This window comes from Passer domesticus, chromosome 2 (genome assembly GCF_036417665.1).
Source record: "Passer domesticus isolate bPasDom1 chromosome 2, bPasDom1.hap1, whole genome shotgun sequence".
Classification (NCBI taxonomy): Eukaryota; Metazoa; Chordata; class Aves; order Passeriformes; family Passeridae; genus Passer; species Passer domesticus.
Window position 1 is genome coordinate 7,574,468 of NC_087475.1, and position 17,781 is coordinate 7,592,248.

Below are 17,781 nucleotides of genomic sequence, written 5' to 3' on the forward strand. Positions count from 1 at the left end.
GCCATGCTCAGAACAGGATTTGGAGGATGAAGATTGTTTGTATTCAAACCAAAGACTGACTTGAATACATGCAAACTTTTTTGTTTTCCTGTTTCTCAGCATATATTGTTCCATAATCTGGCATTTCTAAAGTAAATTATTTTGATTAACCTATGCCAGAAAGAGCAAACACAGTACAGTGTACAGTGGAACCTGCAATATGAATTCAGGGTGTGAAGGTGTGATCCCAAGCTCCCAAGACACTTCAGCAGGACTTTATGCATTATGGAGAATTTATGATATTGTTACATATGCTGAGACTTTTGAGTATTGCATAAAATAGAACAAAACAAAAAAAACTTAAATATTAATAAGAATCCCATTTACTACAGTGTCAAAGACATAGGAGAAATAAAAATTGAGATACCTGGAAAAAATACGTTAAAACACTGACTGAAAAGAACAAAACAAAACATAGCAAAGCAAAAAAGGAAATAAATAATGTATGAATTAGTGGTTCCTCTTGCATTGTTAAAAACAACAGAGGATCAAATGACATTAAAAGGGAAGGAAACATAAAAGCTTCTTTTTGGAAGAAGAAGTGTCAACATTCTCAGAATACATCTTTAATTCAGCAAAAAATACATAAAAAGAAAAGAAACTAACAAAAATTGGTTTGGAAGTCTGCTTTTTTCTGTTTGGGCTGACTTTTCATCAGGTTAATAAGCTTGTGGACTTAAAAAAAATATCCTTGTTCATCTAGGGGTTGAAATAGGTGTATAAATATTGTATAAACATAAAGTTAAGCAAATACATAGAAAATCTATTAAAAAAATTAGTATTCTATAAAATCTATTCATCTGGCATGCAGTTCCATGGTAATGTTAACATTTTTCAGTATGTCTAGTGATTTCCAGAGTGACATCTGCTCAGACAGTGACCAATATCCCTTGCCCCTCTGCTTTCCCTTTATTTTATTCTTGTAGCAGAGTCAAGGGGTGTGTTACTGCTTTTATTAAGGTCTCTGGGAGTTTTTCCATCTCCTCAGGCCTCACTTTGATAAGAAAATATTGAGCTCATGCTGCTGAAACCCAAACCATAAGCAATTTCAAGTGTGATCTTTTCCACACAGTCATTTCTCTACCTGGGCACAAGAACAAATGTAGGAACATATAATCCAGTCTCTGTTCTCACTGGTGAATACTTGTGTGACAAATCCCATTAAAAATGATTGATATACCTAAACCAGCACTTTTTCTCATCACCATTATTTCTGTGACAGGGAGGCTTATTGGTCAGACTGACAATTGGAGTGAACATTAGACTTTATTGTCCTTCTGGAAATGAGCAAGGTCTGGGAAGGTGCAGCACTTCAGCCTTTTCTCCTGCCAGCCTGCCAGATGCAGCCACCCTCTGCTATGCTCTGAAATGATTTGCTGCTGCTACTTAGCACATCAGAGCTGAGGCTTTTCTCCTACTCTGGTTCCTTGTTCCTTCTGAGGGAAGGAGCCAGCTGCATAAGTGTGTCTGAGATTGTATCTGCTGTTTGGATACACCATCAGTCCATTGGATGGCTTGGAAGAAGCCCTGTAGCATGTCTCCCAGCCCTCTGCAGATAGCTGCATACATGAGGGTGTCTGAAGTGACCTTACATTTATATTTAGGCAAACAAATTATGCTGTGATTGACAAAGTTATTTTTCACTTTACACTTGACTCTTCCCAATCTCCAAGAATGACCTTGCACATGGAAATTCACCAAGACTCTTTGGTTTTCAGCTGTCTCAGGTGAAGCTGTCTGGAAGATTATGGTCACAGGGAATCTGTGGTTTAGAGAGTAGGGATTAGGACCCAGAACAGGAAAAGGAATCTGATAATAGGAGCCTGTGCAGAATTAGGGCTGGGGTGCAGTGATCCCCAGTCCCTTCTCTTCCTGGGGAGGCATAACTGCTGGTTGGTGAATATTTGAAACCTGAGGGTGTAACAGAAGCTAAGGTTACTTAGAAGCAAGGGATTGCTTCTTATTTGTCATGAGATCAAGTCCTTGGATATGGCTAGATCCCCATTGAATACAAATTATTTAATTAAATAAAAATAAATTTACTAACTCCTTGCAGCCACAGCAGCTGTGATATCAGGCTGTTTTCATTCTCTCAGGTTTGAGTTCTGCATCTAAACAGAAAGGTAGAAGGACATACCAAATCAGATCCATGTAACCAGGCATATTTGAAGGGACAAAGGGGGTCCTATGGCAGACAGTGTTGGGTGTAAAACCCTCTGTGTCACCAACAGGCAGACCTGTACATCCTTACAAAGCATCAACATCTACATTTTCATGGGGTGTAGGTTAACATTCAGGTTCCCTCCATGAACTTGGGAGCTTCTTGCTGACTGATCTCAACTCAACTGCTGAAACCCTTTAGAAGAGCAACACAGGCAAGGGACAGGGAAACAGCAGAAATAAGTGTGTTATCTAGCAGGAGTGGAGGGCAGTGGTCTGCTAGGAAGGTGTGTAGACAAAAAAAAACTGCTCTTTCTTTCATGGGAGAGAGCACATTCACTTTAAACATCTCAACTCCTTGAGTGAGGTTGTGCCTGAACTACTACATGGAGTAGTTTATAATTACTAATATAAAATACAAAACATATTTAATAACAAAAAGAACAAAGTTATCTCTTCGCAATGCTGACTAAAAATACGTTTTGTAAGCAATTTTCGTATGTCATTGTGAAGGCCAAGAAAGGAGAAAAATATTTCAGCTTACATAACAAGCAATGGCCATTACTGGCTCAGTGAAAGACAATGATGGACAGAGTTATATGCCCTGAGGTGGGCCTTTATTTAGGCTTTCCCTTCACAGCTGCTCAGAGGGACCTTTCCTCTGCTTTGTCAGGAGTCTGCTCAATCCAAAACGTTAATGCATCTCTTTATCAGGAGCAGCTGGCAGAGCTCATGAGAGGCTGCCAGAGCTTGCCAGGAGTCCATGATTCCTCTAGCTCTCCCTGTCCAGAGCAACTGCCACCCTGACATTCCTCAGAGGATTTCTGGAAACGCCTCACAACCCCAAAAGCAGCTACCTGAGGATCCAGAAGGTCTCAAAGCACACCCAGAAGCTGCTGTGTCTGTTGCCTGACCCATTTCCACTCAGTTTTTTGCTTCAACTACCCTTTAAAATCTTGGAGATCCCCATTTTTGGTCATGGGGCAGAGATCTAGGATTTGATGGAGAGTCATTGGGACTAAACATGGAGCTTGCAGAAGTGAAGCAGAAGGACTTGGAATCCACATGGAGTAATCTGCAATCCCAACAGCAGGGACAGGCAAAGGAAGAAGCATCACCTCTGCTTTACAGATGTCCAGCTGCAGCATGGAATAACTGGAATAACTGATCTGAAGGCTTAGATAGGATAGGAAAAGGGTAGGATTGGAAAGGAGCAGAAACCCAATGAAGAACAGTTCAAAAACATGTTGTGTTAGTCAGTCTGAAATTTGTTTCATTGATCTCATTTATTTTTTTCTTTTTTATATTCAGACAAGATTACTAAGACAAGACAAGATTAGCATATAACCTTCACATATATATTTACACAGTATATCTTGTGTGCATAGAAGCATATTAAAAGCTACTATTGCACTTCATAAATACCTTCCACACATCTCTCAATTTTCATTATGCAATTTCAGCCTTTGTAATCCTTTCACCCTTGTCTCACCTCTGCTTTCGGAAATCAAAATTAGGTGCCTCAGTAGATGAGAAGAGAATAGTGGATCTTGTCTGTGTAAACTTCAGTCAGGCTTTTGACACTGCTCAGGCAGAGAGGCAAAGGCTCAGGAGGGATCTCACTGATGTGCCCAGGTACCTGAAGGGAGGGTGCAGAGAGGACAGGGCCAGGCTCTTCTCAGTGGTGCTCAGCAACAGGAACAGAGACATTGGCCACAAACTGAAACACAGGACGTTCTCTGAATATCAGAAAATATCTTTTCACTGTGGACATGACTTGGAACTGGCACAGGTTGCCCAAGGAGGCAGTGGAGTCTCCATCCTTTGAGGTAACTAAAAAAAATACCTGGATGTGCCTCTGGAGAACATGCTTAAAGTGCCTTTCTTAAACAGCAGGGCTGGACCCAAAGGTCCCTTCTAACCACAATAATTCTGTGATAAATTTTGTGAGCCTAAATTTTGATTGAGAATTTTTTACAAATCACTTTTTTCAATAGGAGATCTCCCTTTCCAAGGTTTTCAAAAACCAAAAATTAAAATGTGGACTTTGGGAGCTTTTCCAGTTTGCCATACTTCTAATCAATAATTCATACTAATTTCCTTTAATAAGGTACTTGAGAATTAAATGGTCCATAATTTTCAGATTACCAGTCCTTGAAAACTTTCAGGATATCATTTTTCTTTCTCTATGCAGCATAAGGAAAAAAATAAATATCTCAAAACTTCCTCTGGGATAAAACAAATAATTTCCTTCCCACTCCCTATCATTGAGTCCCCAGGTGAAATACTGGCACCAACAGAATCAACTGATTACTACTCACAATTGCCTTTAGGCAAGGCAATATCCTTTTGGATTTTATTATGCTCTCCATTTTAAGTATAAAGGATTTGTTTTTACACTGATAGAATCTTTCAAAGCAGTGAGCTTTCTGAAGTTCAGTCTCTCTGAAGTTACCAACATTTTTAATTAATGACATGAAGGCACTCAAACCTCTTTTGTATAATACAGTGAATTTAAATTAGTTAAAACAACAACAAAAAACCCTCTAATCTTTCTAATATTTTTTAATTCTCTGATTCCTAAGAATTATTAGAAGACCGTCTGCTATGTTTGATAAAAATTGTGTGGTTTTATATCCACCAAGCCTGTCAGGTGAGACACAATTTCACCTGTTTTCATTGCCAGTGTGATGAGGTCTACTGAATGTTACTTCACATATTTTGAATAGGGATGCCAAGTAAAATCCAGTGTACTCTTTAAAAGACAACATTCATGCTGAATTTTCTTATGCTGGGACATTCAAATTAGATTTTTCAAGCTATTTTAGCTTTATTTGACATGTAACATATAATATAGATGTGCAAAATAGCACAGTGTTAGTTATCTTGTCACAAGGATTGACAAGATCACAAAGCCTATTAGCTAAGTGGTGTTTATCTCCCCACCTTTACTCATCAGGGAAGGATTGGTAGGGTGGAAACCACACCTAATGTTGGGTTCAGAGACCATGAATCAAGAAAACAGATTTACCTAATGTGGCCTCTGGCTTAGTGAATAAAGAGTAAAAGAGTAACAGATTGATGCAATACACCCCCTGTCCTTATATCAAACACACTGAATTCAGACAGACTGCCTGTTTAAAAAAGTGCTTGTAGTGCAAAACAAATATTCAAAGTCAGCACTGGATGTGTAAAATGAGGCCCTGCAAGGTGACTGGACAGAATTTTTTAAGGGAAGAAGTTGGAAAGGTGCTGTCAGTAATTCGAACGATAAAACAGTGCCTGACTATTTTTAAAGCCTTACAGTTTCAGGTTTTGGTGGCCAATATGGTCCTCAGCCCCAAAACACTACTGTGAATTTTGAAAAAAGGTCTGTATCCATTCCTCCAGCTGAAGTATAAATTGTGTGCTGGGTATGCAATCTAGCTCTTCTGTCAATATACAGGAAACAAAATATCTTACTGAAAGAACCATGTGAGAGGTAGGAAAGAGAAACCACCTGTCACAGGTGCAGATCAATCCCCTGCACCTCTGTAGGCACTGCTCAGAGCTGGACTGAGGAGGAGGAGGACATTCAAGAGTCTCTGGTATTCAAAACAGGACAGTGAGAAGAAATACAGCCCTGTCAGCCTGAATTTGGTGCCAGGGAAAGTCATGGAGCATCTCAAGAGCCATCATGTGGCACACACAGGACAGTCAGGGCATCAGGATGGGTTTGTGGAAGACAGGTCCTGCCTGACCAACCTATCTCCTCTATGACAATAACCCACACTTTGTAGCTAAGGAGACAAGGAACATCATCCCACAACACTCTCTTGCTCAAACAGAATTTATTAAAACAAATAACCAATTTTATGAACATATTTACAAAGGGTTCCACGCTTCCTGGCAGGGGGACCATCACAACTGGGACTATTTGCAGGGACTGCACAGGAAGCAGGGATCTGAACTCTTGTTGGCCTCCTCAGCCAGGAGTGGAGGTAGCACCGCACATTTCCTGGTCGCTGCTCCCCAAGGCCACAGGGGTGTCTCTCCAGAAGATCCGCCACAGGGCCCATCTCTGCTGGAAAAAGTATAGAATGAGTGGTCTCAGGGGCAGGAGCAGCAGCGGGTCAATCACATCCTTGCAGGCATTCACGTATTTACAGGCACTGCCAGCTCTCATGGCTGGATGCTTGGCAAATGCATTAGCAGTCCCTACCTTATCAGGGGGCTTCTCTGGCGTGTCAGGATTATCCTCAGAGCCCTCCTCCTTCTCCTCTATCTGCTCCTGGTCACTGGTGGAGGTTTCCCACTGGCTGCCATCATCATAGTCAGAGCTTCCCTGCCTGGGCAGCCAGTAGACCCCAAAGAGCACGAGGAGGATTTCAGCACCGACCCAGAACCACCACTCCTGGCAAGCCAGGAGGAGCATTCTTCCTGGGGTGAGCCCACGCTGCTTTTCCATCACCAGCAGCTGGGCCATCTCCACAATGCGCTCCTTCTCATGCTGCCTCACGAGCTCTTCCGTGACCTTCACTGATGGATGATCCATCCTCATTGCATATTGGAGAATGCCCAGCAGCACCAGGATTCTGGTGATCTTTCCAGCTCTGGTCTGGAGGAGGAGGAGGGAGAAAGCAGCTCAGCAGGGCTGGGTGATGGGGAGATGGCAGCTGGGGCAGCTGAGGTAGGACATGTAGGGCCCAGGGATGGGGGCAGCCACCTCCACTTGCCTCAAGAGTGGAACCTGCTCTGCCCAAGACACTCCCCGCAGCCCCTGCACCCTCTCCCCAGCCTTAGAAGTTCCTCTGGCTGCTGGTGCTTCTTGTCTGTCCCTCATCCTTCCCTCAGCCTGCCCCACTCACTGCTGCCTCAAGCCACGCTGCCACATCTGGGGACCTGTCCCCTCTCATGTCAGAGAGATTGGAGCCCCACAGTGACACCCTGCCCAGCCAGGCTGGGCTTTGGAAAGAAACCAGATGGAATCCAGATGGAACCAGAATTTATGACCTTTGGAAGAAGGGGCAGACTTTCAGAAGGACTGCACAGCTGTGGCGGGTTTTGTGCAGGGAGAAAATCAGAAGGGCCAAAGCCCAAAAAGAACTTAATCTGGTTATATATTAACTGCCATATAAGAGAATGAAAAATGCTTCTATAAATTCATTAGCTACAAAAGGAGGGCTAAGGAGAATCTCCATCCTTTACTGGATGGGGGTGAAATATAGTGAGGTAGAATGAGGAATAGACTGAGATATTTAATGCCTTCTTTGCCTCAGTCTTTAGGTAAGGGCAGTTGTTCTCAATGTACCCAGGTCCTTGAACTGGAAAACAGAGATGAGGAGCAGGCAGGAAACAACCCCTGGGCAGAGGCACTGTTAAACTCAGCCCATGCTAAAGGATTACTGCCCTGCTATTCACAGACTAACCAGGAGTTACCCCCAGCTGCCCAGTCACTTGAGTGATTTACAATCTTTCTCACCAGCCAAGTCGTCTGGCTGTGCTGCTCCTCTTGCAGACTCAGAACCCCTGCTCTGGTCTGCACCGCCTGGGCATTCACCCTCAGCCCGTACTGGAGGATGGCCAGCACCAGCAGGATTTTGGTGATCTTTCCAGCCATGGCCTGGAGGAGGAGGAAGGAGAGAAGGGGCTCAGTGGGGTCGGGTAGCAGGGAGTGTGGCTGGGGCAGTGGGGCCAGGAAGCACAGGGCCCGGGGACAGGGCACTGGCCCCGGTGGTGGCACTGTCCCCGCCCGAGGTGTTCCCCACAGCCCTTGTCCCCTGTGCCCAGCCCTGCTTGTGCTCCTGGCCTGGCCCTGGCTCAGCCCGGCCTTGCCCCTGCCTGCCGCCCTCACCGCTGCCTCAGCCGCACTGCGGTGCCGGCCCTGCAGCCAGCGGTGTCTGGGGACCTGTCCCCCCTGATGTCACAGACACCAGGGGCTCCATGGCCACACCCTGCGTTGCCAGCTGGGCCCTGGATGGAACTCAGGTGGAAATCTCATGGAAGTCACATGGAACTCTCATGAAACTCACATGGAACTCTCATGAAACCATAGTGTTTAGGACCTTTGGAAGAAGGGGCAGGAGGCCTACACAGCTTTCAGGGGTTATGCAGGGAGAAAATCAGAAAGGCCAAAGCCTGACTGGAAGTTAATTTACCCAGTGCTGTAAAAGACAATAAAAAATGTTTTCATAAGTACATTATGGCCTCAGGACAATCTCCAGCCCTTACTGGATTGCAGGAGGGTAACACAGTGACAAAGGAGAGGAAGAGGCTGAGGCACTTTATGTAAGGCCTGTTTGACAGACATGACCTCCTCCCATGACAAGATGACCCCCTTAGTACATGAGGAAGAGGCTCTGGCTCATTTCCCAGGAGTTTAGTAAAGCCTTGATGCTATTTCCCACAGTGTTCTCCTGGAGAAAGTGGCTGCTCATGGCTTGGACGTGGCACTCTTTGAGTAGAGCACTGGCTCTGGGGCTGGGCCCAGAGATGGGGAATGAAGTTACATGGAGATGGCAGCCAGTCATGGGTGGGGTTCCCCAGGGCTCAGTACTGACCTGTTGTGTTTGATATCTGTATCAACAATCTGGAAAAGGGGGTCAGTTTGCAGATGACACCAAGCTGATGGGAATGATGGTCTCCTTCAGGAAGGTTCTGCAGGGGGATCTGGACAGGCTGGATTGATGGGTTGAGGCCAAAGGTATGAGATCAGTAAGACCAAGTGCCAGGTCCTACACCAGGGTCACAGCAACTTTAGGCAAAGTGCCAGGCTTGGGGCAGAGTGGCTGGAAAGCTGCCTGGCAGAAAAGGACCTGGGGGTGGTGGTCGACAGGAGATGAACAAGAGCCAGGCGTGCCCAGGTGTCCAAAAGCCAAAGGTATCCTGGCTTGTATCAGGAATAGTGGGGCCTGCAGGACTTGGGAAGTATATCAAGACCCTTTGCAATCACTTTATTCAAAGCAGGAGATACTCTGTAAAGGCTTGAATTATCTGCAGACTGCTCAGCTATACTGAAAGACATAGTGGTGAGACTGCTCAGTTTGCTCTGCATGCTTATACTTTCGTGTCTCTGTTCAGCTCTTCCTAAATATTCATATTGTAAGTGTAGAACAGATCAAGGATTCCTGATCACTTTAAAAGACGTATATGTGAGATAACCCTGCCCTTTGCATAAAGCCATAGCAGCCACATCAAGTCAGTAAACTGTGGTAACCACATATCCTCTGAACAGAGACATAGTTCTCCCCCAGGATTTTCCTAGGAAGCTCTGAGAAGCTGTGAGAAAGTTCAGAGAAGAGAATGAGAAACAATTCTAATCTCCATTTGCTGCACCTGTTGTTGTCCACATGTGGAATGTGTTATGGAGATTTTTTACCAAAGGGTGGTTTCTTAATTGGACACTGGATGGTGTTTGGATGGATTGACCAATTAGGTTAAAGCTGTATCAGACAGTCTGGAAGGGTTACAAGTTTCTTAATAGTTTAGTACAATATAGTATAGCTTAATAAAGCAATTGATTAGCCTTCTGCAATCATAGAGTCAATGCTAATTATTCCTCTTTCAGGGGACCGTTGCCGCAATAGTGAACTATTGTAATAACATAAGTAATTTTAAGTTTTGATCTTAAGAATTCTAAGAAAGCCTATTAAATTCCATGGGAAACTGAAACCTGAAGTGAACTAAGAGAGAAGAGGGACCAGCTCCTGAACAGGCTGTATAACCATAGACATTGCTAACCCTGCCATTACAGAGTCTTGCTTCAGGAACTGCGAGAGTCATTCCCAGCTGGTCTTTCATATTTATTTAAGTAGAGCACAGCAATTACAACAAATGTAGTGGGAGTCACAATGCCTTCCAGGATCTGCAGGCAGCCTGTGCAGAAATTTTGACACAGCTCTGTCTCTTCAGAGCTAAACCTTCTCTCTTTAACAACTCTCCCACTGCAATTTGTATCTGCCAAAAGAAGCCAAACATCAACATTTACAGGTTTGCTAGGTGGCTACTAAATTCTGGAAAGTAAATCTTGTTCTCTGTGTGAGCAGACCACATGGGATCCCTGGACATTTCAAAGAGGAAAAGCAATCCTTCCCTGAATCTGCAGTTGAAGATGAGCAACAACTGCAGGACATCATCTGATAAAAGCAAACAGGAGCTGTAGTGATAGGACGAGGAGTAATGGATTTAAACTGGGAGAGGATAAATTTACATGGCATATGGAAGAAACTTTACTGTGAGGGTTGTGAATCACTGACACAGGTTTCCCAGAGAAGCTGTGGATGTCCCATCATTGGAAGTGTTCAATAACATGCTGGATGAGGCTCTGAGCAACCTGGTCTACTGGAAGGTGTCCCTGCCAATGGTATGGGGCTGGAGCTGGATGGTCTTTAAGGTCCCTTCCAACTCAAACCTTTCTATAATTGTATGAAAAGAAAGAGGTGGGCAGTGTCCAATGGCTGTCACATCTTTATCTAGAAAGCATAGCAGCAGCAGATCAGCCCCAAATCTTACACTTTTGGCCTACAATTCTCATCCTTATCTCTGGGATCAAACCGAAATATTTACAATTCTATGGCACATTATGCTGAAAAATGAGCCCTTGCCAAATGGGATATCCATTTTGAAACTACCTAAATGGAATTGCAGGATGCCTATTAAAAATAGTTAATTACTTTTTGTCAATCCAACAGCCACGATCCAACTCATGCTAGATATTAGATCTCTAACCAAGGTGCAAAAGCTTCATTTAAATTTATAACTGCAACAACCAAAGACATTAGTTCACATGAGCAAAGTGCTTCCCATAGCAAAATAATGAGTATTCCTTTGAACCATGGAAACTGAAAGAGGAGTGGGAATGTTCCATAAAGCAAACCTAGCAAGTCCACTGTGGGCTACTCTCCTGCTCTGACACTGAGTGCAATTAAAGAGTGAGATTTCTGCAGGGTTTTTTTACCAACACCATGTGCAAGTAACACAGAAAATTGTATTTCCCTAGCGTATGCAGGGTATATTGTCACAAAAACGTGGTTGGCACAAAGTCATCAGAGTACTCCATTGTCAGATCAACTGTCAAAAGCCATCCAGGAATAAATAATTCTCTTTTTTATATATATTTAAAACACATGGTTTGTGAGCAGGGAAAGCCAACAAACTATCATATTCTACACACCTACGTGTCAGATGACTGGGATTTTTCAACAAAACTCTACTTTTACTACTTGGCAATTTATTAACTTGAGTTTTAGAGCCTGCTGCCTGTATGAACTATGTTCCTGCAAAGTTAGGTGCTTTTTCAAATATCTTGATTTTTTAAAAATCCATTTTTCTCAAAACTGCTTCAAAACCAAAACAAGATGTGAAGGGGGAGGAAGAGAGAAGCTCTCCAGGCATTAGATAATTTTTGCCTTATCTCATTAGTACTTCAGAGAGGTTTTGTAACTCCTTTTGGATCTCATTCTTATATTTCTCTTGGATCTCACCGCTGTGTAGAACATGGCTCTGGGATGCTGAGAAATCCTACACTGTTGCAGCAGCAAATTATTTTCAGCCTCATTTTTGAGTTTGTGTAACCATGCATGCTGTCTGTGTGTCTGCTCCCTCTGTCCCCAATTAATTTTAGATCCCTTGTTCATAGTCACCATGACAGAACTGGATAGATCTCACTGACACAAAGATCCCAAAAACTTTTAAAAACAGGTGGGCCAAGAGGGGAGACAGAATGAACTCAACTTTTATTGAGCATCAGAGAATCCACTGTGAACTCAGGTCTGAGTCTTACTTAGTTACAAGCACATACCTGTGTTTGCAAAGAGCAGCAGATTTTAGGGGCATTACAGTCACCTTTTCTTTTCCAGTGAAGAATATGCTGCAATTTCATAGGTAAAAAAATCACAGAACTACAGAGATATTCAGGATGGAAATGAAATGTAATGTAGCCAAGTCCAACCATTATCCCAGCACTGCCAAGTCCACCATTGTGTCCCTAAGTTCCACATCTATATATATATTTTAGTAGCTCCAGGGAAGCTGGCTCCATCACTTCTCTGGGCAGCCTGTCCCAACATTTATAACCTTTCTGGTGAAAAAAATATCTCCTAATAGTTAATATAAATCTCCCCTGGTACAACTTCAGGCCATTTTCTCTTGTTCTATCACTTGTTACGTGGGAGAAGACAGTGACCTCCACCTGGCTACAACCTCCTTTCAGGTGGCTGTGGAGAGCAATAAGGTCACCCCTGAGCCTTCTTTTCTCCAGGCTAAACACCCCCAGCTCCCTCAGCTGCTTCTCACAAGACTTGTGTTCTAGACCCTTTCCAGCTACACTGCCCTTCTCTGGACACACTCCAGCCCCTCAATGTCCTGCCTGTCCTGAGAGGCCCCAAACTAGATGCAGGATGTGATGTGTGGCCTCACCAGTGCCCAGTACAGGCAGGCAGTCACTGCCCTGGTCCTGCTGGCCACACCATTGGTGACTCCTTGGCCCTCTGGGCATGTCTGGCTCATGTTCCTTGGCCTCAGCCCATCGATCCAGCCTATCCAGTTACCTCAGCAGAGCCTTCCTACCTTCAGAAGGTCAACATTCCTGCCCAACTTGGTGTCATCTGCAAACTGACTGAGGGTGCACTTGATCCTCTTTTCCAGATTGCTGTTAAATATATTAAATAGAACTGGTCCCAGTTCTGAGCACTGGGGAACCCCACTGGTGACTGGCCACCAACTGGATTTCACTTCCTGAACCACCACTCTTCGGCCCAGGCATTCACCCAGTTTTTTACCCAGCAAACTGTACTCCCATCCAAGCTAAAATATATTTATATCCTCTACACACACACACAATAGCCACAAGAAGGATGCAAGTGTCCATGTACATATGTACTTCTGGTGCAGAGTATAAAATAACTACATGGTCTTCAAAAAGTCAACATGAACCAAAGCAGAATTTCCAGAGCTGATTTCATCACAGTAAAAAGATAATGGAAAGAGATAAAGAAAGTATCTATATTTGCAGAATAGTTCCATTATTTCTAAAATTACATTGATTTCTACTACATTTTTTTTTATTTTACTGACATTTACAAGTTTTTCTTGATCACCTTGAACTGAATTTCATCTTCAGTCACAAAACTAGCAGCAACAACTGCAGTTATATATCACGGGCCAGGCACTCTGATGGTATAAATCAGGGTAGATCTAGTGACTAGGCCAGGCCTGGGAATCTTTATAGATGCTGTTCTCCTGTGCTTTCTTGGTATTAGCACCTATTTTCCTGCCTATATTTACATTTTGTGGAATCACTGGTCTCCTGAATTTTGTTTGCTGCTTTGATCTTGTTGGGGGCTTTTTAGACAGTAAGCTAAATTGTATTGTGCTATTTACTAAACACCAATTACCTTCTGACATCTCTTGTTAGGCAAAAAAAGGAGCTATTATCTTGGAAGCCATCTCAGTGAAAACTATCTGGGAAAGATCAGGGGCACATAATGTCCTGGAAAAGGCAGAACCCCCCACACAACATGCACAGCACTGTCCTGCTGCTACAGCTGTGCCATCTACAGAGGCCCTCAAGAGCAGGAAACCTCAGGGCTGTCACTGCAGTGTCATCACCACCCAATTTTCTCTTCACCAGAAGGCCTGAAGGCTTTTATTCTCACTTGTGAATGTTTCACACCAGCTGCAGATGATTAATCCTTAAATATGGATATTAAGATCCACCTTCTGTTTGTTAAATAGCTTTAAGAACTCACACAATTCTTCAAACATATCTGTTTCAGAGCTTAGTTTTACAACAGCCTGAATGAAATCTCCATCTTCAGACTGTAATTACTTCCTGTAAACTTTGGAATTCAAGTAAAGAAGTTCAATGTGGCCCTTCAGATTTCCAGGCCAGTTTCTGATCTGTTTGTGGAGGTTTATTGTATCCTTTGTTTCTAATGTCTGTCCCACCAGAACATGGCTTTCTGTGACAGCCTAAAAATTATCATTTCCCTGCTGCAATGAAATTCCTCTCCAGCATCTCAGAGGGTCTCAGGAAGCTTCTTGAAGAAGACAGTAGGTGCAAAATAAAACCCTTTAAAGTGGGAAGCAGCACTTAATCTACAGATAATAAGTGTTCAATTGACTCTATCAAGTCTTATTTGCTGAGCCTTGTCCTTTAACAAGTCAATATTTGTAAGGTGTAAGCCTGCCCTTCTCAAACTTTATCTGAAGGCTTTCCAAACCATTTAAGGTTCATAAGTCTTAAGCCTATGATACATTTTGTTCACAGGCTTTCTGGAATTTTCTGGAATGTTTTATAGCACACACTGACATCAGAGAAGGCAAAATATTCCTCTGCTAGCACCAAGTGGGCAGGCTCTGAATCTAAAGGTGCTAATAAATGCATAAGCCATTTAACCACACAGGATGTGGTATCTTGAAAAAGGTCACCTTTCATGATGAAGACATCTTTGTGTTTTTCCAGAATCTCAATTTTACAAATTCAACCATCAAAAGGGAAAAAATAGGTTGAAAGTATGGTTTTCATGCAGTTCACTGAAGCTGTTTTTCTGGTTTTGTTAGATTGCAAGTCCCATGTGCTGCACAGAACACAGTCAGCTGCATAATGTACATTCTATATATTATTGCACACACTAACATTATATATAATGCAATAATGAATACGTGCCACAAACAGTTCTATGATTCTGTTTGTCACTCTAATATGACTTTATTATACACTTAATACTAGATATTTGTGGCTTTTACACATCTAGAAGTGGGAAGAAGGTACCATACGGTGATAAATTGTTGATAATGAATAACATAGAGATAAACAACTAGAGAACGCCTTAAAATATTCTTGGAGATTTAAGTATTGTAAGGTAGGAAGGGAGCATGCACCAAAAATAATGACAGATTTGAGGCAGTGGAAAACAAATCATTCCTCATCTAAGGGTGTGAAAACCTATGGAAACCTAAAGGAGCTCTAGAAATTACACTGGCAATATCCCTGGGAGAAAATATTAAGGACAAGAAAAAAAAATTGCAGAGGGTGTGTAAAAACATGTTTTATTCAAACAACAGCTACTGTCAGAAAAAATGGTCAAGCTTTTGTGTACACAAACCATACTTCAAGAGCAGCCTAATGAGTAGTATTGCAGGAAGCGTTACAAGTTCTTGAAGAAATACTTAACTATGAAGGAAGAAAGGAATATCACAAGTTCAGCCGTTTGTGGCAATGTAGCTGAAGTTGGATGTCTGAACTGCGTAAACAAGCCCCTTACATTTTTTCACTGATTGCAGAAATTTCACATCATACAGCTGTGACTCCCTTCCAGAAAATGTCTCCTAATTAGCTCGTGTATATTTTTAAACTGCACGTTATATGGGCAATGAAACAGAGGAAAGGCAAATTAACAATGAATAAATCTCTTTCTCATGTCACTTACCATAACAGTTACTATGTTCTCTCTCACACAGACACAAACTCCTTCCTCTTACTCACATGGCTCTCCTGAGAAAGAGAAATTAAGACCCTCTTCATAACTCTTCTTAATTTTGTTTGCAGCCAAAATTGAATTGAATGCACAAAATCCAGTCACATTTCAAAACTGAAGTCACCTGCTCCATCTCTGTCCCAGCTACCTGTGTGTTACCATTGAATATCCAGCAGACTACACAGAAATCCTGGAAAGGAAGGGCAATTTCTGAAGCACTGCGTTATGTACCAGGAGCATTCCCTATTCAAAAAATATCCAAGGAATTACCTTATTGCTGCAAAGAACTTGCAGAAGCAGAACTCCTTAAGCTGATGTAAATCACCTTGGTGTTTCTATAGCAAGAAAGGTATTTCCCTGTAGCTCCTCCATTTGTCAGAAAGCACTTCTAAGTGATATTAAGGAACATTAAAACTAATCAAGAATGTCCTTGTTCTAGAATGTCCATAAAAATAAATAAATAAAAAAGCATCCAGTTCAAGCACCAACTCTGCTTTTTCAAGGACTATCATTCACATGGGATTCCCCATCTTCAGCTCCTCCTTGCAGCTCCTTTTCCCAGCCCTCTCCCCACCTTTGGAACAGGAGGAAACTTTCTCACTCAGAAAAGCCTTATCTCACAGCCACTTGAAACCAGCAGATGCAGGCACCAGCTCCTGGTCTAGGAGAGCAGAGCCTTTCCTCCCTAGGCCCTACACTACCCTGAAAAATTCTCACAGGGAGGACAAGCAGCCTTTCCTTTGGACAGGATATTCACGAAGTTTGAGGAGGTTTTTTTTCCCATCTGGGAATTTACACAAATCTGCTTGAAGGCTGAAGTCCAACCCTCCCTTGTAGGTGCCCTTTCATGACAGTTTTCCTCCATCTGGGAGGGCAGGAAGAGGCATTTTCTTTGCAGCTGCTCCCCATGAATCAGCTGGCAGCCACAGTGCCCATATTCTTCCTCTAGGACTTTTAGGACATGGCATCCACAGCACTGCAAATTCCTAATCGCTCAGAGAAATCTGAGGCTTTGTTCCAGTCAACAGCCTGTGCTCTGGCAGCAAGAAGCTGGGTTTCTGCACTTTTGCTGCATATTTACTGTAGGTCACTGCTTGTAATTTCCTATTCCCAGTGCTCGGGCTTTGGTCCTCTACAATGTCTTGCTTTTCTCACACTTCACTGGCCTTCTGTGTTTTACATTAGGCAATCAGCAGGATGACAAATATGACAGCAGTCTCCAGTTCAGCCTCCTGAGTGTTCTCAGCCAATATGCCAAAAATATAATGGCTTTTCTTCTTTTTTTTTTAATAATGTTATCTGGATGGTGGCTATAGGCATCTGTTGAGCTTGCCATATGCTCCACATTTTGATATAGAAAGATGATGATGCTAATAAAATAATTATTTCAATAGCACTTGTTCATGGTTTAAAAGGAGTGTTTGATATGCTCATACATAAGTCCAGTCCTGGAGCTATTACACCCAATTAAAGCACCCTGCCCTTGGGCACACAGGACAGTTAGCACACAGGAGCAGCAGATTTATTTGTGTTTTCAGTCTGGTCATAAAATTGAATCACTGTTTGTCTCCAGCTTAACCCCCTTACAACTGAGTGGCTGGAGCAAAACTACAGATGAATCTAATAGACTCAGTCTCTTCATTGAAGAGATTGTACGTGTCCCAGCTAAATTGAATAGTGCAATTTTCTGTCTCTGGCAGTATCATGCACTGCTGAACATCTCAGGGAAATCAGAGCACTGGTAGCCTTGTACCTGCCCCATGAAATTGCAGATAAAAACACTGGCCTACCTGAGGTCTCTGGGGCAAGAGCATCTCTTTGGCCCATGCTATCATTGTGACTAGCACAGCAAAGCTTTACCCAGGACTCTCAAGAAATGCCATGGTGAAAGCTGGGTACACCAATGTGGAATAAATACAACATTAACTTTTCAAGCAGTATTGGCTGTTTCCTTTAAAATCTACAATTCATAAAAACTCTAATATGTAGCTTTGAATACATCTGTGCATGCTAGCCCTGCTCCAAGAACTCTTTCTATGTTGCCCTTGGCTTTCCTCTGTCTTTGTGGACCTGCCTGACATTCACTGGATCTGACCTGTGGATTGACCTCCTGGTTTGACCTCAG

At 42.9% G+C, this 17,781-nt stretch overlaps 1 protein-coding gene across 4 annotated transcripts; it reads right to left on the bottom strand.

Annotated features, from left to right (window-relative positions):
- Positions 1-6,012: 6,012 nt before the first annotated feature.
- Positions 6,013-9,017, bottom strand: LOC135293299 (uncharacterized). 4 transcript variants are annotated; one of them, XM_064407288.1, is made up of 4 exons: positions 8,739-9,017; positions 7,661-7,801; positions 6,401-6,796; positions 6,013-6,262 (listed from the first exon to the last, which is right to left on the bottom strand). In XM_064407288.1, exons 2-4 carry the CDS (start codon positions 7,796-7,798, stop codon positions 6,164-6,166), a joined length of 633 nt encoding a protein of 210 aa, XP_064263358.1. In that variant the 5' UTR covers positions 7,799-7,801; positions 8,739-9,017; the 3' UTR covers positions 6,013-6,163. The 4 variants fall into 4 exon arrangements, with proteins under 4 accessions (XP_064263358.1, XP_064263359.1, XP_064263360.1 ...); XM_064407289.1 differs by lacking the exon at positions 8,739-9,017 and adding an exon at positions 8,211-8,359; XM_064407290.1 differs by lacking the exon at positions 8,739-9,017 and adding an exon at positions 8,033-8,138 and having other exon boundaries at positions 6,013-6,259.
- Positions 9,018-17,781: the final 8,764 nt, after the last annotated feature.

What these genes read in the sequence shown, in the direction of transcription:
- LOC135293299 (XM_064407288.1), bottom strand. Translation starts at nt 7,798, where the DNA reads ATGGCTGGAAAGATCACCAAAATCCTGCTGGTGCTGGCCATCCTCCAG. An exon ending in ACAGCCAGACGACTTGGCTG is followed by an intron (nt 6,797 to 7,660) that starts GTGAGAAAGATT and finishes CTCCTCCTCCAG; the next exon opens with ACCAGAGCTGGAAAGATCAC. An exon ending in CAGAGAAGCCCCCTGATAAG is followed by an intron (nt 6,263 to 6,400) that starts GTAGGGACTGCT and finishes TACTTTTTCCAG; the next exon opens with CAGAGATGGGCCCTGTGGCG.